Source organism: Castanea sativa, chromosome 4 (genome assembly GCF_040712315.1).
Source record: "Castanea sativa cultivar Marrone di Chiusa Pesio chromosome 4, ASM4071231v1".
NCBI lineage: Eukaryota > Viridiplantae > Streptophyta > Magnoliopsida > Fagales > Fagaceae > Castanea > Castanea sativa.
The window spans coordinates 42,919,895-42,946,402 of NC_134016.1; the positions used below are offsets into that span (position 1 = coordinate 42,919,895).

Genomic DNA, 26,508 nt, shown 5'->3' on the forward strand with positions numbered 1-26,508 from the left:
ACCGCATATCTTGCCCACACGATAGCGAGAGCTGATGTGGCAACACAAAAAGGGAGTACAACTCACGATGCTCACACCTACCATCACTCTTTCCAGATTGATGTAGTCTACTTAATACCAAATTATTGATTTAATATTCCATACGTACATAATTATTTATGGCGCAAACAAGAACTAAGCCATAATCATCAAGATTCATGAATATCTAGCAATATTAGCAAAGGACAAGGGAACACTATAAGGGAATGTAATGATCATAAAGGAATGGAAATGAATGGAATGGAATGAAATGTATTTAAGTAAGGGAAAAAAATGGAAATGAATGGAATAGAATAGAATTAAGTAGCCTTGATTGGATGTTTTAAAATAAAGGAATGGAAAGAAATGAAAATGAATGGAATGTAAGTAATTTTGTTTGGGAGTAACATGGAGGGAATGTAATGAAATCATTATATGACAATATTACTATTAGACTTCTATTTTAAAATAAAGGGTTGAATATATATATATAGGGGTATTTTGGGAGTTTTAGTAAAAAAATCATTAAATCTAATTTCATTCTCTCTCATTCCTCCCAATTTTGGGGGGAATTAAAATTTGAGGTTTGAAGGGAATAGAGAAGAATGAGTGTTTCCTCCAACCCATTCAATTCCCTCCCACTTAAACTCCCAGACATGGGAGTGGATTTTTTCATTCCCTCCATTAAAACTCCCAAACAAGAGAAGGGAAGTATATTCTAAAATTATTATTTTCATTCATTTCCATTCTATTCCCTCCTTCCAAACGAGGCCTAAGAGGCAGGGGATGTTGTGGGCTACCACCTAGGGGCTAGGGCTGTAAACGAGTCAAGGGGATGTTATGGGATACCACGGTACCACCTATGATAAGTCGATAACACTATGGTGTGCATTGCATGGGAAATATTAAAGTTGAATACAAGTAGGGACTTCATCCATTCGAAGTTGTTGTTTGTTATTAGGACTCTTTTTAAATAATGGTCGTATGTTCTGGTATTGTAAAACAAAGCACATATTTTTAGAATGTGTTATTTTTTGCCCCATTTGTTTCGCTACAAAATGTTTTTTTGTTTACAAATTTTCAAGTGTTTGCTTTATTGTAAAATTTGGTCAAACTTGGAAATATTTTCTATTGACCATAAAACTTTTTGTAAAAACTTGGAAAATGTTTTACCAAATTATTTTTTGACAAAATATACAACCACTCTCTCCTTCACTTATTTTTACAATTTTGTAGTGGTTGACATTTCAATTCAATGGTGACTGGTATTTTGTAGTGGTTGGTGGTGGCTATTCTTTGAATCAGAATATTGAATGGTGTCGGGGAGGCTCTAATCACGGTTGAGAGGTGCCAATGGTGGTTGGGAGGCACCGGTTTTGGGCCCATCTAGTTGTTTGTGGTTAGATTTGGTGGTTTATACTTGAAAATTTTGGTTTAGATCACCCGAAATACCTGTAATTTTACAGTGAAGCAAATGGAGTAATTATCACTAGCTTTAGCATATCTCTATGTCTTATCTCATTGTTCCATTTAAATTTTAAGCATGTAAGGTCATTTATAAGACAGATAATTAAAGAGACATTCTTACAATCCTTTTATCAGAGATATCTAGCCTTGGCCTGTTAGCATGCTTCCGGTTATCCCTCGAAGCATGACCAAATAATCACTTTAATATTCACTTGCATCCCCATTATTCTATCTTTTGTCATGATAGGCTTCATGTGGGAGAAGAGGTGCAGCTCACAGCCATGGAGGTTGTATCAGAGATCTTTTACTATGATACCAAAATACTAATATTCTAGCTCCATTCTGAATTTTTGTAGCAGTTGCTTGTATATATTGGAAATACAACCAAAATATTGGAATAGATTTTTAACATAATTTCTACAAAAATCAGCAAATTATATAACCATTGAAAGGTAAGTCTCAAGCCTTGTCATCATGCTGGCATATTCATAGGCCGAAGAAAGAAAGTTATTTTACATTTTGCATATCTTTTTCCTTTCAATCAGCATACATCCAAGTAAAATTCGTAGAAAGAACAGACAAGTAATATGCACAAATTCTTCCTAGTATTAGTTGATTTATGGCCATATTTCATTTTCCATGGGTACGACCATACAGGAACTATGCATAATACATGAACAAGCTATTCCCAGCGGCACAAGCAATTAAGTTTGTGGTTGGATGCCATGCCAAATGTAGTAGCTTAGAGCTTAAGTTACAAGAGAATTCATTAGTACCTGAGCTTGAGTGTTCATGCCCTGCAAAATCAGGGAAAGAAAAGATAGGTTTGAACCCCAGATGGAAGCAGATTAAATGCACATGTTGAGTAATGCAAGGAAAAAAAAGGAAAGGCAAGGAAAAACAATTGCAAATCCCAACCAAGGCGATAAAGTCCACGTGTCAGATTGCTTAAAGATGACCTTCTAGTCCTTGGAGCAGCATCACGAAGTGGCTTCCTGTTTTTAAGTTAAAAAATGAAGTTGAAAATTGGGTCAATCTGTCCTAATTCCTAAATAGCAGTTAAATCACATTGTCATCCACCAAGTGACATATTGGTCATTTTTATGGATCATCCTCCGCTATTGTTGAAATAATCAGCTTATAAGAGGCAACACACACACTCACATGGTCACATAGAGCATAAATGGAAATTTTCCAGGAAATAAAAAATGAAATGAAAATTAAGTATAAAACAGTAAGCCTCCACCTGATATTGGAAAGTAGGAAGCAGAGGAAAACAACAAAAATCACTTAACAAAGAAAACCATTTCCTTGTATTTCCTTTCCACAACCTTTTGAGAGACATCAAATAAAGCAGAGAGTCCATGATCATCACGCATGTGTGAGTATTGGCTATCGTAGTTATATCCCATGGGCTTTAACAATAGCTATTCATCTATTAAATGGCTTATGGCTTAAGGAAAGAATTTGACAAAAAGAAAAAAAGCAAACCTGTTGGAATTTTTGCTAGCTTCTATTGTGATCCCTTCTGCACCTCCAACACCGTGGGAGAAAATACGTAAAAGATTGCTAAATCAAATACAGAAAAAATTGGTTACTTAAGCTACTTTATTTAGGGAGAACACATGCCAAACTATTTTTTTGATAAACAATACTATCTAAGACACACACACACACACACACGTATGATGATGTTTCCCATGCCACGATTTGCAACTACAGTTTGGGTATAAAGGAAAAACCTGTAAGATCCAGTTGCAAAATGAATTCCATCTCCACTGAGGCAGCAGTCAAATTTATCAAATATGGAGTCGTTATTATACAATTCGCATAACTGCACAATATACAGCTACTGTCAGCTATTGGGACTGCACTTTGTCAAACTCATAGTAAAAGAAACCTACAGAGCATAAACTAACACGAAGAGTAAGTTAACAGCATCATTGGAGGACACTTCCTTTGGCTCTAGAGATGACATCAACATTTATTCCTTCAGGAACTAAGTTCAAGGATTGTTATGAATTAATGTTGGTAATTTCATGTTTGAGGAGTTTTCTGAAGCTTTATACTCAAGTTGGGATGTTTTCAATCCAGTCATTTGGTCTTGTAAGTGCTGGACATAATTCAAAAGTCATGACTCATGAAAGGTCTAATTGTGGTGCAAGTTGAAAAAGAATATTTGGATTTAAAGAAAACTCAGTAAAAATTTTCAACAGGGAAGCTCCTATCATGACTTCCCTATTTGCTTTGCATTTACTTTCTGGAGGCCAGCTGTTGGTTATCTTGTATGCATCCCACACCAACATGTGTATGTATCCTTGTCACCTAATTTATATAGAGGATGACAGGCTATATGGTATGAAGAGATTACTGAGCTATTAAAAATAATTAATCAAAGGCCATGTTTACAGTGCAGGTGGCAGGGAATAGCATGGGGCAATCATTAGACACCTTAGCCACATTATCTTAAAAAAAAAAGGAGAAAAGAAGAAGATAAAATGAACTACATAGAAAGGAAAGACAAAAGGAGTCTGTGGAGCTGGCACCACACTCACCTTTCAATACTTAGGGTTCAAGGAAGCACCTTCTAAAACAAAGTCCGAGCCCTCTCCTAAAAATAATTTCTAATTTCAACAAATAAAAAATGTCATTCAAGACACTTCCAAGGCTGCTTTATGCCTCCTATGTAAAATACAAATAGGTGAGTAGGGGGTGCTCAAGCTGAGGTGTAGTCTTGCAGGAAATTTATCTTGCAACATTCAACAATCTTCATGATGGAAAATTCAATCATGATGATGAAAACTGTGCTTCTGACAGGTAAGATCAGGAGCAAATTGTTGGCCCAAGGTTCTATCATGGGAGTAACAAAGATCTTTCAGGAAAGAACTGAAGCACTTCCAATCTTTAAAGTGGAACATCACAAATAATGCTTAAGCCTCCTACAGTTATGTTCTGGTATTCTATGAAAGGAACAGCCAAGTTTTCAAGAATAAATACAATTCCTTTACAACAAGCTGCTTCTCATAGGTAAATTCATCCTGAAAGATTCACTCCACATGTATTCATGCATGTAAGATCTATTCAAAATCCTTTTATGTATCCTCAGTTATATATTAAAAAGGCAAACAACATTATTAGCCCAAAAAAAGAACATACAACATAATGGCTGTTTCCGCAGAAGAAGGGAGAAAAAGAAAAAGCTCAATTTTTCATGACCCACAAGTAAAAAGCCTTTTTAATGATAAAAAAATATAACTCGACCTGCTGGAGTCGAACCAGCGACCTTGAGAATGAATCCTCTGCTCTTTCCACTGAGCTAAGGTCGACATTTGAGTTACAATATGCCAAGACACAGCAAGTATAACAAGGCAATTGGTGGTTTCTAGGAAGAAAAGAAAATGAAAGTAGGTTCTCAGTTAATCCTCATGAAAGCTAAAATAAGTAGCACTTGTTCCCTTTGCTTTTGCTTATTGCATGTGAAGTGGAGTTGTGGAAAATCAGTTCATTATTACAACTGAGATTGAAGGTGCAAAGTCCAACAGAAAATGACAAAGATGGTTTCAATACACAACATTCTTTGTCAGCAAACATGGACATCCTAACATCCATATGAAAATTTGATGCATATTTTCTAATTGAGATCATTGTTAATTGTATTGGCTTACTTACCTTCGGGTGCAAGTGGTCATGAATCTTGAATGTTGCAACTGGCGATGAATCCATATGACTGTCCCACAGCTGCAACAAGAAATAAAGCTTCAATTAGTACAAGGTAGTGAACTACCAGGTTCTCTTTGAGGTGGTTATCTAGAGGACAAAAACCAGAAGATGCATTTGCCATCAAAATTATTAGTTGAAATACAGATCATCAAAGAAGTGTCATGAATCTAAGGACTGTGTCTTTTAATCACAATATATGAAAAATATTAACATAAACTAAAATGAATATAAATATAGCAGCAGGCAAGAAATTAGAAAACTAGGTGTTACAGAAACTAGGTGTAAAGGAATGGGGATAAAAAATACAGTCATGAGGAACACAAAGTGTTCTTTAGTCAGTATAAAATCTATAATGTGCATGCTCATGTCAAAATAACAAATCAAAATAAAATAAGAAGTCAGTAAATGATCTTTCTTACTTAAAAGAAAAGGTTTTGTGTCCCCAAACTAAAGTGGTTGTCCATAGACTTGTCACATCATACCTAAACAGAAGAAGATGAGGTCTAGTAACTAGATGTAAAAGAAATTTTTTTGCAATCATGCCTAAAAAAAAAGATTATGATGGAGACTTATGATCATATAATCTCCTAAATCCATTAATAGAATAAATGAAACACAGACGAGATTCTGGAAAAGGGAGATTTGGAATTGAAGGGGTCATGCTCAATTTAGTGATAGGAGTAAGACCTTTAGATTCATATAATCACGACTTAAGATATGCCTCCCATCATTTGAAAACTTTATATCAGAGATGGATGCGATGATCTCTGTAAAAAATGATTTAAACCCATGGGATCCTCCATCCTGTAATCTGCAAAATTAAACCCCATATGACAAGTATCAGAGCATCTTCCGATGCATTCTGGAATAGTAAAAAATGACTAGAGAAGTGTAAGATCAGAACTCATGATACATGAACCATGGAAATGAAACAGAAATGAGCAGAAACTCACAGGATTGCACTTTGATCACATAATGCTGAACGCCGCATGTCAACTAGATGAATAAAACCTCTTGAGCTGCTGTATGCAAGCAGATTACAGTGAAACGGATGGAATTCAGCCGATGTTATGACCTCTGAATTAAAATTTAACAGATTGATTAGTAGCAGGTAACAGATTGAGATACTATTGGGCCGCATACGTGAGGAACATAGTGAAATAAATCAAATCCCTATGGAACCTTTGATTCCCCTTTTTGGATAGGCAAATGGCATATGAGCACATTGAGGTTGTAGCCAGTGATTTACAGTTGACGTAAGAAAACAACACTATAAATGTAGATGGATTATCTTCATGGCCTACTCCATATTTGTACAAGCAAAGGGACTTCTGTTTTTGCAGTCACCAAGAAATCTATGACACACTAAAATTAAATTATTTGCTGCTTAATCAAGTCATATTTCTGTGGGTGAATTCTCACCCTATAACTCAATAAACCTATGAATGACTTGTTCTGTTTAGTCAAAATTATATACATGTTTGTTGAACAATGTTGGGTGCACTGCACGTTATGTGGTCCAGCCCAAATTTGATAAAAAGCTCATTAGTGAGCTTGTTGAACAAGTCTAGACAAGTTAGCCTTTTCACATTAAAGGCAGGAATGTTCGTATGGGAAAAGTTGGAAAACACTGAGAGAGAGAGAGAGAGAGAGAGAGAGAGAGAGAGAGAGAGAGAGTGAGCAGTCCAAACAAGGAGTGAGGGTGTGCAAGCTGTGAGAGAAAAAGAAAAAAATGCAATTTTTTCTTTGCTCAAGACACGAGGGAGAAAAATTGGGGGTTTTCTCTAGGAGGGGATTTTGAGTGCTACAACCACAAAGGGATGAAGTATTCAGAGTGGAGATCTTGCTGCTACATTGATTACACTGGATCAAAATCTTTTGCGGTAAGATTGTAATTATTCTTGGAAATATATTCTTGTACTTTCCCAATTTATTGAACTCGATTTTTGGGCAAAAACTTGAGCATTGTAATCTCTATTTACTAAAGTGGTTTTGTGGGATTTGCCCATGGTTTTTCCCTCTACTGAAGGATTTCCATGTAAATTTGGTATTCTTGTGTGGTTGTTTTGTCCTTAGATGCTTGCGTGGATTTGTTTATTTTCTCAATTGCTTGGGGTTATTTAAATTTAATTCACACAAAGACAGTAGTAAATCCCAACAAACAATGCCATCCCTTGTGTCCACGTGGCATCCAATAGAGAACAAGTTTAAAATGTTAATCATTCCCAAAGAAAATGCTACTGCATCCAAACCATCAAACTCGAATTTTGAACCAAATCCAAAGGTCACGACTGATCCAAACAAAGTAATGATTAAAACTGTATGAAACATGAATTTTCTCAACGTTCAAGTCTACACACAACCAAATACATCCCCATCTAAATCTGATCATCCTAAACCTTCTCTACTGATTCCTAACCCCTGACAATTACAACTTAGCGTTCAGTAGTAGAAACAAAATTTCAGTACGTTAAAAGAACAAATAAAGGTTTGTCAGTAACATGATTATGTAGTGCAACTTCTTTTGCTGCATCGTTCATAACCTACTACCCTTTCTTTCTAAACATTTCACTATTCATTTAAATACAATGCACAATGAGGAGAGTAAGAGACAAATAGAGGATGCAACGCTAGAGTATTGTAAAAAATAAATAAAGAAGGTGGCAGGAAGTAAACTAGAGATTACATTTTGGGGATCAACAGAATTACCCGTAAGATCCTCCATGTTTGATGGCTTCATGTCAATGATATTGAAACATTGATTACTAATCTCAATGTTCCACAAGTTTATTCTGAGGTCGTCTGCAGAGACAAATGTCTCACCATCACTGTACAGAGATTACAAAACCAGATCATCATCAGTCGCAGAATAACATGTATATTATTAAGTTTCTAATTCCATGTTACTAAGAGTTCCTGAAATCTGGAAAAGGTAAGTAGATCAGGAAAAAAGTAATGGCTGGATTATGTGTCTAACTAAAATTATAAAGCCTTTTCTCATATCCTCTGTATGAGCTACAAGGCAATCTCTAAACAAGAAATGTATTGCAGGTACAACAACACAAAGACAGCAGACACAAACTTTACCTATTAGTTGAGATGGAGTTGATGTTAAAATCATGAGCATGAGCATACACCCTTCGACATCTTGTACGAGCAGTGTCTTCAATATCAGCTATCTAATTACATAGCAGATTACTATAATAAATTTAAATACCAAAGAAAACTGATGCAGTCAATCTGTAATAGATTTACTAAAATCCACAGATATCTACCTTGGAGTGCACTTCTTGAGATGGAAACGTGTTAGAACCCATCTTTTCTGTCCATTCCAGAAGATAGCCATTACCAAAAGATGGATTGTCTTGCCCACTTATAAAACTCCTTTCAGCCAAAAGTGCATTCTCTGAACACACGGGAGGATTTGGGTTCATTTCTTTTACTTTCTTCACTCTATGTTCCTTGACCTGAACTCAAAACCACCAAAAGAACAAGTTAGCATTACCAAAGTTGCTTTGGCATGGTAATGGAAAATGCATCTTGAGAGGTTGAATGTTGTAGGATGCAATAGAAGAGTAAAAGACAAGAACAAAAAGAAATAATGTTAGAATATTTTATAAAACTAATTTACTGTTTTCAGCAGTAAAAGAAGGTTCAAGTAGAAACTTTAGAGATAGAGATACTTATTCTAGAAAAACGCATACCTTCCACAGCTTAATTGTCTTATCATTTGTTGAGAGGATAAATTGCGATCCATTCTGTGTATCACACCATCTTAATTTGTTGATCTTCTCTTCGATTTCCAAACTCTTCAAATAATCAAACTAAACAAGAGGTAAATACCATCAGGGTCTGCAACTCACATGGACAGCAAAAACCCACCTTTACACAGAAAATAGCCATGCAATCTACCATAGAGCATACCTCGGGCTCATGGCTCTGAAACTCAGTCTTATATTGGAATTCGGGATGGCTTGTGAAACTAAAATCCAACTGCTCCAACTCATTCCGAGAAAGGTGCCCATTCGAAGTCTAATAAGCCAACAATCAATGATAAAAAGATCACAAACCCAATTTTATCCAACAACAGATGCCAAACAACCAATACATCTGCCAGCCTAAACAAGAAGATAGCCCAAAATGAATAATTCATAGGGGAGAAAAAAAACAAAATCTTGCTAATTCTCAAAGCAAAACAACCATTTTTTTTCCACAATTGCTGACATGGTAAATTGTGATCGGAGTAATATCACTTTCACATGTTTCCACCACTGACATTACTTTTATTAGCACCAATAACAACATGCCACCTCAGCAATCGGGAAAAAAAAAAAAATCCCCCCAAACCCCAATTGTATGATTAATTCTTACATATTTCCCATCCTTTCTTTCAAAAATCACAACACGGCCGCCTCGATCTCCAACTGCAAGGTAATCACCACTCTTCTCGAATCCCATTGATGATATGATATCAACTAAAAAAAAAGCCACATCTTTTTTTTTTAATCAACAACCATAGAAAATACCCATAATAACCAATTTATATTAAAACAAAACAAAGCCTCTAACTTTACCACCAAAGAGTTCTAAAAGTTAGTTAAGATTACAGTTAGTTTTAGTTTCCGAGAAAATGGACAAAAATTAACACAACCACATCTTTCCTAAATTTTCTAATTAAACAAAAAGAGACTTCAAAAAGGTTAAAGCTAAAAAATTCTTTGCCTACTGTTTCTCAGTGAACAAACAGAGAGAGGGAGAGAGAAAGTAACCGTCTTGGAGGTCTTCTCCGGGAGCTCGTTCACCGAAAACCTGAGAGAATTTCCAGTCGAGTGGAGTAGAAGAGTGAGAGTGTTCTGTGCTCAAAGTCATGGCTGGCTGCTCTTACAAAAGAAACGACGACTTTTGGGTTTCGGGTATCACGAGCCCGCCATTATCGAGAGAGAGATAGAGTGATTCTGTTACACTAAGAATGTATTTGGGTATTTTCGTAATGTTATCAGTTGAAAGTAAAGATTCTGATTCCCTGACATTCTTACCTTCTATTCTCTCCACTCGAATTTTTTTTGTACACTTTTTTATTTTTATTTTTATAATTATTTTTATTAAAAAGAGCCTGGCATCGTACAAGTTTTTTTTTTTTTTTTTTTTGGAATAAAAAATGGCTATGACGGCAACGGGTAATATTGAGCTATTGCTTGAACCAGTTTTCTTTGGATGCAGAACGAGAATTTTTACTATCAAGTTATATTCTGTGTAATTTGTGTAAATTTTTTATGACATAAATTTAGTTTTTTTTTTTTTTTTAACATATCTTGAGAATGAAACTAGAGAGGGAGTGGTAGTTGTTACGTATGAAGAAAAATAAATAATTTTTAAAAATAAAAAAATTAATATTTTAATAAAATGAAGTGTAAGATAAATAATTTGACTTTAGATGTTTTAAAAAGTATGTATGTAATATAGAAAAAAAATATGCTCTTATGCTAAAATAAACAGAAATTTCTGTCCGATAAGAACGCTCACATTGTTGATCTATCTCTAAAGGCTTATTTATGTTCCTTGGGAAGTACTATTATGTTTTGTAGAAGACTCTTGTTATATGGCCAAAGAACAAGATTAAGTGGAATTCTCTTAGATAAATCACGAACCAAAAGGGGTTTGTTAATGAGTCGTCTTTACCTATCCGTTTGTGAATGTGACAAGGGAGGATGCTTTGAATTGTATTTTATAATGGTTTCTTTCTGATAAAGGCTTGTTTGGCCTTCAAAAAATAATATTAAAAAAACTCTAAAAATCGTCACTCATGTAAATTTGAATAAAAAAGTATATAATATCGTATATTTTTTTGCAGATATATTCAATATTGTACACATTTTATGTATCTACAATGTAAATTTAAATTGCAAGTGCAAATAATTTTCCAACCAACTATACCAACACGTGGAGCCAGGTTTTGTCTATACTCATAGTTTCTTATATCTCCTTTTCAAGTGAATCCAGCAACAACATGCGCGGCTTTTTCTTGTTTCAGATTGGAAGCTCTCATCGAAGTAATAAAAGATCAAGAGGCTTCAATAACGCCTAAAGAAATAATATTTGAAACAGTACAATCCGATTTATCTCTAGGACAAAGAAACAAAGCAAGATTATAAAATCCCATCCATTAACAATAACAAAATTATTTATAGTCATTGGTTAAATTGATGGAAACCTACCAACAAACAATAGAATTAAACAAATTTAAAAGTGTCATACAAAAAATATAAAAAGTTTGAGGGGCCAATCATATATCTTTTAAAATTTTAGGTAAATTTAGGTGTAACAATCTAACATTTAAGAAATTTAGGGGGCAATCATATAGCTTTCAAAATTTTAGGTAACTTTAGGAGTAAAAATCTAATATTTAAAAAATTTAAAGGGCCAACCATATATATTTTGAAAATTTTGGGGTAATTTTCTAATAGTTGAGATGTTTTTTTTTTTGGGGGGGGGGGGGGGGGTGTTCCCCACTCTTCTAAGTGGTTCGAAGTTTATATATAGTTATTTATATAAGAAAATATTTTATTTATAATAATAATAATAGCAACTACTAAGACTTGAAGTTGAAGGTAGCTTTTATTGGAAATGACCAATTAAACTTGAAGAAATTGCTTTGCAGCAGCAATGGCAATTCATAAGTTAATGGAGATTAGAAGAAGAAAATTTGTTTTAACTGAAAGAAAAGTTGGATGATTAAATGTTGCATTTGGTTCATGCAAATATGAATTGCCAAAATCCAAATCTATTTTCTGTTGAAATGGTAAAATTTTGAAGCAAAAGATAAAAAAGAGATGGTTCAAGTGAGCTCAACTCACCAGGCAATGTGGATCAGAAGCACATCAGCTCGTTATCCTCCCACTGTTGAGGGCGGGAGGTCTTCGCTGCTCTGTGAAACCAGCCTCACGCTATGCCCTCCACTCTAGGAACCACAAGACCCAGGCCTTCGCCCAAGTCACGCGGTCCAGCTCTCAACTTGGAACGGGCGAGCCAGGATTTTGCACTTCTCGATCCTGCCTAACGAGCCAAATCATTGGTCCATCTCCTTATATACCCTCGCTCGAGTTACAAGCCAGCGCTACCAAGCTCGGTGATCAAGAAGGCACGTGACAACTATTATAAAGTTATGTAGTAGATGTAATCTAAGCAATGTGGGACACTAAACAAAAAAATTTATTCGAGGGGCATGAGTGACAGCATATGTGACTGGCTACATGAACACTCATCATCCCTGTGGTAGGATTCACTTGGACTCTTGAAATTTTGGTTGTTTGTGACAGTTTTTACCGTGCTTGAATGGAAAAGATATATTATTTCTCATCAGATTTGTTACAGCATTACACTGAGCAGTTAAAATCCAAGCTACTTTGATACAGAGGAGAACATTTGAAGTTGTGATTGTTCAGATAGATTTGATAATTATGCAGACATGTGTTATGCTAATGACCCGGATGTTTGAGATGAATTCAGTGTGATTCAGGTGTATGCTCTGCACAAATGGAAGCTTGAAGATTCACACATGGCTTTGAATACCAATATCGACTCTATAATTGCTATTTCTCTGTGGAACAGTGGGAAGTTCAAACATGGTGACTTCAAAGTTTAGCTATAAGAGAAATCCAGGCTATCTTACGAGTAGTACAAACAGCTAGGATAACAAATAATAGGCTCTCAAAAGATTCATATTTCCTGCCAATTTTCAGATTTTAAAACCTACATTATGAATGTGCATTGAAAGCAGGGATGGACCTAGAATTTTAAGCTAGTGAAGACTGAAGAATAAAGAAAAAAAAACTCCAAATAGGCATCTATATAGTATTAAAAAGAATTATAAATATACAAAACCGTTATTTTTAAATACATTAAGATATAATCATTTACCAACAAAGACAAAAACAAAATAATGTTTTTTTTAATACTAAGCTGGCTAGGATTTTTTTTTTTTTTGAGTTGAAGTTAGAACATTCACAGTGGTGATGCTAAAAATTTTAGCTTTTAGTACCTCAAAAAGCTATTATCTATTTTATCACTTCACTTTATAATGCACTCAATATCAAATGGTGCAAAAGAAGAGGTAAAAAATTTCCACAGCCATCTTGAAAAATAGGAAGAAGGGTCGCTCTCTGAGGTCTTAGGATTTTTCTCTCTGGTCCTATTTCCCTGTGGAGCTTTTTTGTCCCTGTCCCCGTACAGGTTTCTTTGCCCCCTCTTGCCTCAAACGGTTAGTAGGGCCTCTTTCCTTCTCACCATTTGCTCCTAATCCTTTCCTTCTCACCATTTTCTCCTAATCCTTTTTTTCTATTCACATCCAATGGAGTCCATTGAAAGTTTATGGAAGAAGCTCTCACTATCTGATGTTGAAGAAATCGGAGTTTCGTGCCCCAAAAAGGATCTCCCACAAAGGTTCATACTTGCTGCTAAGTTTTTGATGAAACGAGTAGTCAATGTCGAATCGGTGGCCTGTACTTTTCGCCCGCTGTTGAGATCGAAAAAAGATGTTCACCTCAAAGACATGGGAGAAAATAAGCTGTTTTTTATTTTCGAAGATGAATGTGACCTGGCCAGAGTCATTGAACACGAACCATGGACTTACGACAAACACTTAGTGGTGTTTGAAAGGGTGGTTGAGAACGTACCTATCTCGGCTTTAGCATTTCGTTCCTCTGCTTTCTGGATTCAGATTCATGATTTACCAATCCAGTGCCTTAACTCGGTAACGCGAGATACCATTGGAAGGTCATTGGGTACTCTCCTACAAATGACTGACTTGGAAGAGGAAGGCGGCAAAGGCAATTATTTAAGGGTCCACGTTAAGGTTGACATCTCCCAACCCCTAAGCAGAGTCCGCAAAGTCTGGTCTGAAGGTAAAGTCAACGGAAGGGCAGCTTTGAAGTATGAGCGTCTACCAAATTTTTGTTATTGGTGTGGGATGGTTTCTCACGATGACTGCGACTGCGAAAGATGGCTTCGTAGTAAGGGATCTTTGAAAAAGGAAGATCAACCCTACGGTGAATGGATGAGGGCTGAATTTAATTTGTCTACTAGGAAGACATCCATTACTGTCCCAGGATTCAACCAAAAAGTTTCAAATCGGCACAGTCTCCTACTCATCCACAGGAACACCAGTCCGACATTATTCCGGCAAAGAAATCTCTTGCTATCCCCAAGCAACCAACGGCGGCTCCTCCTAGCACGGAACCGCTAGTTTCAAAAAAGGAAAGTATTAAGCCTCACCAATCCGTTACGGATTTTCAGGAAATTGCTGGAGTAAATGAAGGAAGTAATGGCTCCATTCCATCCCAGTCCGAGGTGATAATGCTTAACGCCATAATGGAGTCATTAAACAGTAGTAAAGCGAAAGAATTAAAGCGGGAAAAGTCAGATGTGCTTGAAAAACAAGTCGAACAGTATGTATCACTGGCCTAACCTTCTCTAGTTGGTACTGGGCCTCCTATGGACATAAAGCCCACTGTCAAGCCAGAGAATTCCCTTGGCCCAAAGTCACTCAAAACCACTTGGGTTAGGATGGCCTGTGACACAAAAAAGAGCCCTAGTGAAACTATTATGTTAGATGCTGAAGATAGAAGAGAGACAACACAACCCGAAGACCTCCGACCCTTGAAGCGGCAAGTATTGTGCAACGATGAAGCTCTTGATTCTATCTCAACGGTGGTGGCTGTTGATCAGCCCCGCCAATTGCCATGAATTGCATAAGTTGGAACTACCGTGGATTAGGGAGACCACGTGCAGTTCTCGAACTCACCGAGATGGTGAACAAATACTCCCCTTCAATAATTTTTCTTATGGAAACCAGATCAAAAGATAGCTTTCTCAAGAATCTTCTTTCTAAACTGCATATGGATAATGTGCACATTGTCCCACGACACAACACAGGGGGCGGCCTAGCTCTTTTTTGGAAGAAGGGGACTGATCTTCACATTCTCGATTCTTCTCCTTCGCACATAGACATAGTAGTCAACCCGGGAGTGGATGACGCTTGGCAGTTCACTAGTTTTTACGGAAATCCGGTAACAGCCAACTAGGAACACTCTTAGGCACTACTTAAGCACTTATGCCTCAAAATGGACCTTCCATGGCTCTATTTGGGAGACTTCAACGAAATCGTCAAGGTGGAAGAAAAATTAGGTGGGTCACTACGTAGGGAAAGACAAATGACAAACTTTAGAGCAGCACTTGACTTCTGCGGTTTGCGTGATTTGGGGTATGTGGGCTTTCCCTTTACATGGTGTAATAATCAATTTGATGGTGAGGTAACTTGGATCTGGTTGGACAGGGGAGTAGCTACAATGGCTTGGACTTAATTATTTCCTACAGTCAAAGTTCATCACATTTCAGGTTCTTTGTCAGATCATTGTCCCTTATAGGTTTGTTCAAATGATGAAAATGTCAGATTTTATAAAAAGGGGAGACCGTTCCAGTTTGAGGCAGTATGGATGAAAGATAAGAGTTGTGAAGGTGTGATAAAAAATGCTTGGAATGGGACATCCTTAGGCAATCCGATGGAAATTTTAGTGAGGAAAGTAGATTCATGCCGGTCTTCTCTTCAGACTTGGAGTAAACTATCCTTTGGAAACATTCGTTGATTATTGCAACAAAAGAAGAAATTATTAGCTCAGGCCAAAGCACTGTCCATGGCTGGAACGAATCATGATCATGTCAGAATTCTTCGAGGTGAGGTTTATGACTTGATGGTTAACGAAGACTGCTTATGGCACCAGAGATCAAGGGTGGACTGGCTTAAGGCAGGGGCCATGAATACTAGCTATTTTCATAGCCGTGCAAATCAGAGAAATAGGAAAAATTACATCTCCAAACTGGTGTTAGACAACAGTGCAACCATTGAGGAAGAACAAGGAATCGGCGAGGCCTTTGTGGGGTATTTCTGCAATTTGTTCCAATTTGCACCTACGGCCAGTTTCGATTCAATTCTACAAGGAATTGAGCAAAAAGTCACAGATCAAATGAATGCAGAATTGACGTGGCCTTTCTCTGCTCTTGAGGTGGAACAATCCCTGAAACAAATGAAGCCTTTGACAGCACCGGGACCTGACGGTATGCCCCCAATCTTTTTTAAATCATATTGGAATATAGTTGGGAAAGACGTAACTGAAGCAGCTTTATCTGTTTTGAATACTGGTGTCATGCCTCCCAATATAAATCATACATTTATTTCCCTCATCCCTAAAATAAAATCTCTAACAAACCCTAGAGAATTTCGCCCCATTAGTCTTTGCAATGTCATATATAAAATTATATAAAAAACAATTACAAACCGTCTAAAGAAAATCATTCCCAAACTTGTATCCGAAACCCAAAGTGCCTTCATGTCCGAACACCTTATATCCGATAACATTCTCATTGCCTTTGAAACCTTACATCACCTCAAAAATAAAACAAATGGCAAGTCTGGGTTAATGGCTTTGAAACTAGACATGAGTAAAGCCTATGACAGGGTTGAGTGGAATTTTCTAGAAAAAATCATGGAGCGTTTGGGTTTTGATAACAAATGGATCTCACTCATAAATTGTTGCATTTGAACTGTTTCTTTTTCCATTTTGGTGAATGGTGAACCACGCGGATTGATCCACCCTAGTAGAGGTCTCCGCCAATGAGACCCTTTATCACCTTATTTATTTCTATTATGTGCAGATGGTCTCCATGCTTTGATTCAACAAGCAAAAAATAGTGGGAAATTGCGTGGAGTGTCCTTATGCCAGGAAGGGCCGAAGGTCTCTCATTTGTTCTTCGCTGAGGACAGTTTGTTATTTTGCCAAGCAAATGATAAGGATTGCCAAATGGTGTTGGACATTCTTGCCATGTATGAACAAGCTTCTGGGCACCAGATAAATCGTGGCAAAACTCAGTTGTTCTTTAGCACAAACACAAAGCAACACATTCGCAACAGAATCTCAGATTTGCTTGGAGTTTCAACAGTTTCTCAATACGAAAAATATTTGGGTCTCCCATCCTTTGTGGGGCGAGCAAGGAAACAAAGTTTTAGCTACATTAGGGAGAGAATTTGGAGTAAAATCAAGGGGTGGAAAGAAAAACTATTGTCCCAAGCCAGTCGTGAAGTCCTCATCAAATCAGTCCTACAAGGAATGCCTTCGTTCACCATGGGGTGCTTCAAACTCCCCAAAAGCCTTTGTAAAGACATTGAATCCTTGATCCGCAAGTTTTGGTGGGGATACAAAGGGGAGGCTAGAAAAACTCACTGGGTAGCATGGAACAAGCTCTGCTTACCAAAATCTCAAGGGGGTTTGGGGTTTAGAGATATTGAAAATTTCAACCTTGCCTTATTGGGGAAACAGGTTTGGCGCCTCCTCCATAACACTAACTCCCTGCTATATAAAGTGTTCAAAGCCAAGTTCTTTCCCAATTGCTCTATTTTAGACAACCAAGTGAAGCACTCCGGATCCTATGTCTGGCAAAGTATCCTTAAGGCAAGGGAAGTGATCAAAAAGGGTTCAATTTGGCGTATTGGAGATGGAAGGCAGGTTCGTATCCGTGGTGATAAATGGCTACCTGATAAGTTTTCAAGCAGAGTTATATCGCCACAGAAAAATCTGCCCAACAATGCTTTGGTATGTGCAATCATTGATGAAGATGGCCACTGCTGGGATGAAGAACAGGTGCTATCTGAATTCCTTCCACATGAGGCTCGAGCCATCCTTGGGATCCCTCTAAGCTCAAGGCAGGTCCCTGACACACTCATCTGGTCAAGCACAAAATCTGGGAAGTATTCGACTAAGAGTGCCTATAAATTGCTCTCTGGAACTACTACCACAGGTCCATCAAATCCGTCAGCTCAAAGCAGTTTCAGGAAACACACTTGGGAATTGGAAGTTCCAAATAAAATAAAACATTTTATTTGGCGAGCATGCTGCGAATCCCTTCCCACAAAGAAAAATCTGTTTACCAGGAATATTACTCGAAATGCCAGCTGTGAACTTTGTCATAATGGTGTAGAGGATGTTGTTCACTCATTGTGGGGCTGCCAGGTGCTTATAGAAGTTTGGTGGGAAGAACCATGCCTCAGGAATCAGCTTGCTTTGCAGTTTGTGGATTTTCGAGATTTATGGATTGGGATTGCTAACAATAACGAACACTTCCTAGCGGAGCGGTTTGCTTATGTAGCGTGGAGTATATGGCACAATCGAAATGCTACCAGGTTGAAGACTACCTGCATACCATATAATAGGATTTATGGAGATATGCTTGATCGTTTCAAGGAATACCAATCTGCACAGGACCAAAAAACGACAAAAAATTCAGATGCAACAGTGCAGATGCCAAACTCAGTCCCTATACATTGGAAGCCACCTCGGAGTCCTTATTGTAAAATAAATTTCGACGGTGCTGTATTTCAGGACTTGCAGATGGCAGGTATTGGTGTGGTAATAAGGAATTCTTGTGGCCAACTCATTGGTGCACTCTCGGACAGAATAAACCTCCCTTCAGCAGTGGATGATGTAGAGGCTATAGCCTGCAGAAAAGCAATTTCCTTTGCTCTGGAACTCGGCGTTGGTGAAGTGGAAATTGAAGGTGATTCTGCAACAATCACTAACGCTATTAACTCAGACTCAAGTAGCTTAAGCCCCTTTGGTCACATTGTTGAGGATATTAGAGCTCTAGCTTTGAATTTTGTCTCATTCTCCTTTCACATGTAAAAAGACAGGGGAATGCAGTTGCTGATAAATTAGCAAAACTAGCCAAATATTCCCCTTGTCCACACTATTGGTCTGATGGCATCCCCGGTGATGTCCAAACTCTTGTAGCTGATGACAGAAGATTCTGTTGATTAATAATAAAAAGCACTGACTTGTTTCTCAAAAAAAAAAAAAAAAATCAAATGTTCCATTTTTTTATCACTTTATTTAAAATAATATAAACAACTTATTAAAATAATAAAGGAAGAGAGAGAATTTGAGTTTTTTAATTGAAGGAAGAGATATAATCTTAATAAAATATTGTATTTTATTTTTAACAACTTGCTACAATCAATTGGTATTTATACCAGTTTACTACAGTTGCAAAAAATTTAGCTTTAGTTTCTCAAATAAGACATGATTTTTTTGTTCTTTGATGGTAAAATGGTTTTTTTTTTTTTTTTGTTGTTGCTTGTAATCACCAACGTGAATGTTTTTATTTTTTTGTTAAATTTTTGGGTTGGATAGTTGCTATTTGTGTGAGGCTACCTAGGTTTATTGAGAAGAAGGGGTTTAAGGATTTGGAAGGGGGCCAGCTACAAAATGAAATATATAATAGCTAAAATTAAAAAATAATAATAAAAAAAATTGGACTAGGGGGGCTTAGTTCCCCTTGGGCCCATCCCCGATTGAACGGTTGTACAATTTAAATTTCAAACTCAAATAATATGTACTAACCTCTAAGCAGGCACAACGCACATGCTTAGTGACTCTTCTATTTTTTTGGGTAAAAGTTAATAATTTGCATCTATTATAATTTGAAAAATATCTTTATTTTTTATTTTTTATTTTTCAAACAAATAAAAAGGATTAGCCTCATCACACGTGCTCTACATGTGCAATGAGACTCTGTTTTTATTTTATTTTTTATTTTGAGTTTAATGTAATTTTTCAAATTAAATTTATTTATTGTTAGTGAGGTTATACAGGAAAGAATTTTTTTAAGAAACTAAAATTTAAGATTTGAAATGAAGTAAACTGCTGGTTTAATGTTTGTTACTTTTTAGGAAAAAATGTTTCAAACGTGCGTGAGATATATTTAAATAGAGAGTATGCTAATTTTTAGGAAAAAAGTTTCTCCGGTAGTTTTTTTTTTTTTAATTTCACTGAATTACAATTTTAACCCCATTTTTTATTTTTTAAGAATAAGAAGTATTTAATTAGATTAGGGGTATTTTTGACATCTTTTGAAACCATAAATAACTTTTTGAATTCTCTTAATAATAATAATAATAATAATGGACAAATTTTAGTTACAAAATTGGTTGTAGCCTAAGGCTACAACTTTGTTTAAAAAAATTGACATTATTACATATTTTGAAAATCTAATCTTTTTATTTTTATTTTTATACAAGATAAAAATTCTACTCTATCATAATCTAAGTGTATATATATATGTGAAACTCCCTCCTGAAGACTTGAACCCCGGCCATTGCCCCTCACAATCTACAAGTACTTATACTTGTGGAGTGAGAAAATCTAATCATTGGATTGCATGTTTTTTATGCTCTTAATACAAATGTCAAATTTTGTGCCAATGAAATATTATTTACTATTTAATTTATAAGCTTATATTTTATGCAAAATTTTAAATTACAAAAACTTGTAATTTAAACAACTTATTGATCTTAAATTTTCTAAAAATTTTGTAAGCATGGAGGATATAAGAAAAAAAATGTAATACAATGGCGGATTTGTCAAAATTTACATTCGTCAAAATTTATATTCAATAAAAAGATATTGAATAAGGTTGTATCCTTAAGTTACAACCAATTTTATAGCTAAACTTTGTCCTAATAATAATAATAATAATATGAAAATGATAATATTTGACAACAAACTTGGTTGTAGTTTAAGACTACAGTTTCAAAAAATATATTTTTACTAGATGTGAATTTTGACAAATTTACCATATTTTCTTCTTATATCCTCTTGCTTGTAAAATTTCCAAAAAATCAAACATCAATAGCCATGTCATTAATCAATTGTTTAAGTTTCAAGTTTTTTTGTAATATAAAATTATTCATAAAAATTAAGTTTATGGATAGAAAAGTAAATAACATTTGATTGACACGAAATTTAACGTTTATGTAAACAGAATGCAATCAAACTATTAGATTTTCAACATATGTAGTTATAACCGGAGCACCACTAACATATACCCAACCAATGCAAAGGAGGTGAGCCCACGATCAAGGGATTTATAGAGAGTGTGGTTTGGTGGAGGGGGGAAAAATGCCTATTTTCGGTATCCAGCTAGGGCCTCTTTTGGGAGATGCTTTGCTGGGATGACATCTTTGCCCAAAATGGGGGGTAGATGGTTGGGACCACTTGATGCATGTTAAAGAGGTAAGTAGAGAGAGACCCAAAGCCTTATTTGTGCAAGTAAGGGGGAAAGTCTCACAACAGAACCAAACAAATTAGGATTTGTTGTGGAATGGGTAGTGGAAGAGAGAGAAGGTACTGGACATGCCTAGATGTAATGGTGGCCGAGCAACCAATAGGTCAGTGTACAACTCTGAAGAGGTGTTCACAGCAGAAAAAAATGGTTGGTGAACCATAGTGGTAAAAGAGAGAAATCCTATCGGATTAGCTCAATATAAATAGGAACATTAGCCATAAATGGAAGGGGGATAGTGACTAAGGCAAGAAAACAAAGAGAATTGTAAGAGAAATAACAGAAAAAAGAGAAAGAGCGAAGTAAAAGAAGAGATAGTAAAACACGACAGATAATGCATGCATCAATAAGCTATCTTTTCCCTCCCTCTTATAGCAAACCCACTCTTTGAAATCCCAAAACAGTAATAAGTAGCCAACTAAGTCCATTCCTCAGAATACACAACTTTGATGGCTTAGCCCAATAGCAAGATTGTTCAAGTTTGGGTTCGGGTTCTCTTTGGTTCACTTCTTGCAGAAGGACCTATCATTCTTATATTCTATTGTGTTATTTTTACATTCTGTTGTATTATTTAGCATTCTACCATATTGATTATGTTAATGTTAATTGCTTTCCTTGTTAATTTTCCCCAATGTAACTTATCTTCCTGCCACAAGATATTTACTCTTGAATCTATAAACACATACTAATATTTGTGAATCAATATACATGTATTTGTTAATGGTTGTTGTCTTTATTTATGGGATGCTGGGTTTGTGCAAAGACTGACCCTTTAGCAAGGTTCTGCTAGAATAGTGGGATAGGCCCAACTCTCCGACCCACAGCCGAACAGGCCTTAGCCCAGTAGCACAAAGAGGCCCCCACATTTCTTAACCCATTTATTGTTGGATAGGAGTTAGGTTTGTACTCATGAACCCAATAAATATCCAAGCTCTTTCAAAAAATGTAAAAGAGATAACTGTGTACTTAACTTAGCCAAAATCATTCAATAAATGTGAATTGACTTGCACGATATACTTTCCTCCTCTGGACGGCATAATATAACTGAAGATAATTATCTACCTATTATATCATAATTAAATATTATATATGGGTCATTAACAATCGTAGAAATGTGAGTTCTAGTTTGCTAAACTGGTAAAATTTCTAATGATTGTATAAGAGATCTGGATTTCAATTCCCACCTACACCAAAAACTGATTGGTGTCTTGGTCTGATAATAAAAAACTATCATCAAAAGCGGATGACGTAGGTTGAAACTCTCGCGAATGTCAAATGTTGAAATTCTCTATAAAAAAAACCAATCGTAGAAATTATTTTAAATGAAATTACAATGTTTCCATGCATTGCATGGGACATCATCTAACATCTATAATAATAATAATAATAATAATAATAATAATAATAATAATAATAATAATAATAATAATAGGTGATACTGAGAGAAACTCAAATTAAAATTTCAAATTAGTGTTCCAATTTTACGTCATGTGTTCTAAATTATTTATTTTTAAAGAGTTTTATTTCTTAATTTTAGAATCAAATGTGGTACCAAATCATAAATATTCATCCAAGTGAGTTATTAAATACAAAAACCAAAGAGTCTAGAATAAATGAATCGTAAAAAAAAAGTGCTTCGCAATAATTAAAAAAAAAAAGGATAATTTACATTTTATACCTAATAATATCCTTACAAATTTTTTTAAAGAATTAACAAAATATAAAAATGACTTTCAATAGTATTTAAATTATATATATAGGAATTATATAATGCATCATATTGTATATCTTTAAATGTATTCATGCATATGCATGGGGTTACAAGCTAGTATATATAAAAAGAGAAACTTCATGTGAGAGAACATAAATTTCTTCCATGTGGCACTCTCCTTGAGGATTCTCTCACATTAAAAGATAAAGATCCTATTTTTACTAAATAGATACTAATTAAGTGATAATGACTCTTTGTTTCCTTTGGTTCATTGTTTCAAGACTAGACACTAATTAAAAGATAATAACTCATTGTTATCTTTAGTTCATTATTTCAAGACTTTTCCTTACTTTTCTCACAAGATTAAACGAACACTTTCCCTTGTATTTCTCTCTCATCCTAAACCTAAGTCTAGGTTTTATATTCTTTGTTCTTTTTGGCGGGCCTTGCTTTTTATTGGACTTTCCTTCTCATGAGCTTTTGGGTACGAATTTGCAAAATTAGGCATCAACACTCTCTATTAAGCTATTATTGTAATAATTTATAGCTCTAAGGCATGTACTTGGCAATTCGCTATGTAATTTATAAAATGTTGTATGTACATATGATGAAGATTTTAAAGATTTGTGGGGGCTACTTCTTTTATTATTAAACATTGCCATGGACAGTGGTATTTTTTTCTTTTATGTTGAGGTCTTTGATTTCTTAAAATTTGTAAAAGGTATTTGTGTCCTTTCCTTTCTTACAATTCATGACAAAGCACCACATAACAAAGGATACCCAGCTTTGGAATTGAAAAAGCGGGTAGGGACTAGGGTTTAGTTTGAATTTAGTTTTACTAACAAACTTTGTAGATTAGTTATAACTAACAATAATAGTATTGATGAACCCAATGGATTATACGATAATTTCTTACAAATTTTTTGAAAATGGACCGCAAATCGCACGGGATATCGGCTAGTTGTATTGAATTGCACAACCAATTGATGAATTGAAAAATTGAATTGTAAACTCAAGTGTAATTCTTTTCATTACAATGCAATGAATTGAATATCTTAGAGCGTTGTTTGTACTTGCCACTTGCATTACATTCACTTGTTGTTACTTTTCCTCTAAGTTATGACTTTACTAAACATTATTCATATAAAAGAGGCTAGGTCCCTATTGTTATGGACTTTTATTTATAAATTTAAGAACATTTGTAGTTGATATTAAAAGTTTCTTCATGTTATTGAAATAAATATTGCGTTGATACATGTGCAAATTTGTGACACAATGACAAGTCTTACGTTTGCTTCCAAAGCTGCATCATATGCGTTTCAAAACAATAAAGAGTAGATCTTCTTCATTGTATTTTGACTCCAACAGGTCGATAAACTCTTCTTGTTTCTTACAAAATCGATCAAATAGTTCAGCTCCAAAATGTTTGCTTATTATACTCTCCATACCAGCTCTTAGGTGCACTACAAAAAAAAGGTTCTATAGCCGCGTTTTTAAAATGTGGCTATAGCTCCAAAAAACGTGACTATAGGACAATTTGGTCTATAGCCGCGTTTTTTTAGGCCACGTTTTTAACCATGGCCTAAAATGCGTAACTATAGGCTTCATGGTCATCAACTCTTGCCCAAGGTAGTCTCCATTCTTTCAATGCTAAAACACTCATTTCTTTCCACGAGTTGCGTCATCTCCTTGGGTGAGGCAAAATACACAGGCAAGTTAAAGGTGTCCACTTGAGCTTCACTAATTAATCCCTGCAAAGATAGGAGACATTATTTTGGTCTGAAATACTAAAACTATTACCGATATTACTAGAAAAGGCCTACAACCTGATGTGTTAGTGGATGCAATTGGTCCTATTTCAATAAAATAATAAATGAATGTTTGAATTATTGTGATTTGTACACAAATTAATTAGTTTGCAAAGTGTATGTAATAAAATTTATAGTATCTCTAGCATCATTCTTTTCATTTTTATACATATGGAACATAAATTGTTCTTGGAACAATGCATAACTAGGAGAAGTGAGAACCTCCAACCTCTACAAAAGATATCCTCATGAAGTGGTTTTCTTTCTATGTTGTTTGCCTAGCAAATTGCTTGTACATTATATTTAAGTTTCACAAAATTTTGTATTTTTAAGGTCCAATTCTAAGTTCATATGCTGACATTTAGTATTAGTTCAATAAATTTACTTGCAGTGATCTATTTGACTTGAAAATTTCTAGTGCAAAAAGTAATAGTTGATCGCTAGCTTACCTCCTTTGCCATACCCATATGGCACTGTCCCAGGAAATCAAAGATTGCGCATGTTCGTGAACTGGAATGAGGAATCCCATTTGGAATACCTGGCATAATAAGCACCATTAGTCCACCCACCACAAGCTCTTTAGCCCTACATTCTAAAAAGGTTGTTACGTCCTTAGCAAATTGGGTTGAATAAGCTTGAGCTACTTCATCTGGGGCACTTGCATAGTGAACCCTCCCCTTGTTCCACGCAGCAGAGTTCTTATTTAGCAGTTCTTCCGGCACCTTAGAGAGATTTTGGAGTCCGTAAGATGAATGCGCAAAATCGAGAGAGAAATTAGGGAATAGCCGACCATGGAAAGTCCCTGGCACTCCAGTTGCAAAGTATGGCCTTTCTGGTGGGAGAGAGGCAAAGCGGGTATTAAAATCATTGGATGTGTGATCATTGAAGAACACTTGAAATTCAGGTATTTGAGAAGCAAAGCCTTGGGATTGGTACTTTTGTTGCACAACTTCTATTATATTTTGCATAGCAATAAAGGTATTTGGCCCAACTGAACATCCCAAATCTGCTATACGCAATGTGCTCTTTGAACTAGAAATTCTTTTTTCTGCATCAAGCTTCTCCGCAATTACATCATATATCATTGCCTTCGCAGCTTTTGCACCTGCCCTCTGCATACTAGGTATGTCAATCATAGTAGTTTTCGACTTTTTTAAATGTCACTTTTTATTATATATATAGTTTTTCTTTCCTTTTCTATTTTTAAACAATCCAACTTTCAAAAAACTGACAAATAAGATACCAAATGGACTCTAGATTTATCTAAATGGACACTAAGTATGCCATTATTAACATATATGTACATGTATATAACAAGAATCATTGGTAAGGTTAAATTGTGGTTATAAACTTATAATTGATTTTGTAAATGAATTTATTGGCTTTTTGGCGGTCTCTCTTTCTTTTTGACAATTATGACTAAAACACGTTAATAGAATACACAACATTTGAAGACATGATAAATTTTCAAAAATAAAATTTTTGTTGAAACTTTTTGCTCCTTGATAAACTTTTTTAAATTATTAGATAGATAAACAACACATTTTTTTAGCCAATAAAGGAAGTTTTTTTTTTTTTCTACATTGCAAAACAAATAAGTTAAATATATTCTATTGGTTA

At 35.4% G+C, this 26,508-nt stretch overlaps 2 protein-coding genes and 1 pseudogene across 2 annotated transcripts; 1 reads left to right on the plus strand and 2 right to left on the minus strand.

Annotated features, from left to right (window-relative positions):
* Positions 1-1,896: 1,896 nt before the first annotated feature.
* Positions 1,897-10,210, minus strand: LOC142630314 (serine/threonine protein phosphatase 2A 55 kDa regulatory subunit B beta isoform-like). The gene is made up of 14 exons (XM_075804291.1): positions 9,975-10,210; positions 9,577-9,680; positions 9,130-9,237; positions 8,910-9,029; positions 8,481-8,672; positions 8,293-8,384; positions 7,915-8,033; positions 6,159-6,282; positions 5,893-6,016; positions 5,155-5,223; positions 3,228-3,319; positions 2,977-3,054; positions 2,404-2,480; positions 1,897-2,282 (listed from the first exon to the last, which is right to left on the minus strand). The coding sequence occupies exons 1-14, from the start codon at positions 10,072-10,074 to the stop codon at positions 2,146-2,148; spliced, it is 1,536 nt and encodes a 511-aa protein (XP_075660406.1). The 5' UTR covers positions 10,075-10,210; the 3' UTR covers positions 1,897-2,145.
* Positions 10,211-15,323: 5,113 nt separating this feature from the next.
* LOC142632953 (uncharacterized) lies at positions 15,324-15,845 on the plus strand. The gene is made up of 2 exons (XM_075807265.1): positions 15,324-15,512; positions 15,627-15,845. Exons 1-2 carry the CDS (start codon positions 15,324-15,326, stop codon positions 15,843-15,845), a joined length of 408 nt encoding a protein of 135 aa, XP_075663380.1.
* Positions 15,846-24,388: 8,543 nt separating this feature from the next.
* Positions 24,389-26,024, minus strand: LOC142632955 (loganic acid O-methyltransferase-like; annotated as a pseudogene).
* Between the last annotated feature and the right edge of the window lie 484 nt (positions 26,025-26,508).

Bases quoted from the DNA above. Each gene is read 5' to 3' on its own strand.
- LOC142630314 (XM_075804291.1), bottom strand. From the start codon at position 10,074: ATGACTTTGAGCACAGAACACTCTCACTCTTCTACTCCACTCGACTGG. The intron at 9,238-9,576 runs GTAAGAATTAAT...TTGGCTTATTAG, and splicing joins AAAGAAAGGATGGGAAATAT to ACTTCGAATGGGCACCTTTC. The intron at 3,320-5,154 runs GTAAGTAAGCCA...TATATTGTGCAG, and splicing joins ATGACCACTTGCACCCGAAG to TTATGCGAATTGTATAATAA.
- LOC142632953 (XM_075807265.1), top strand. From the start codon at position 15,324: ATGGACCTTCCATGGCTCTATTTGGGAGACTTCAACGAAATCGTCAAG. The intron at 15,513-15,626 runs GTAACTTGGATC...TGTCCCTTATAG, and splicing joins ATAATCAATTTGATGGTGAG to GTTTGTTCAAATGATGAAAA.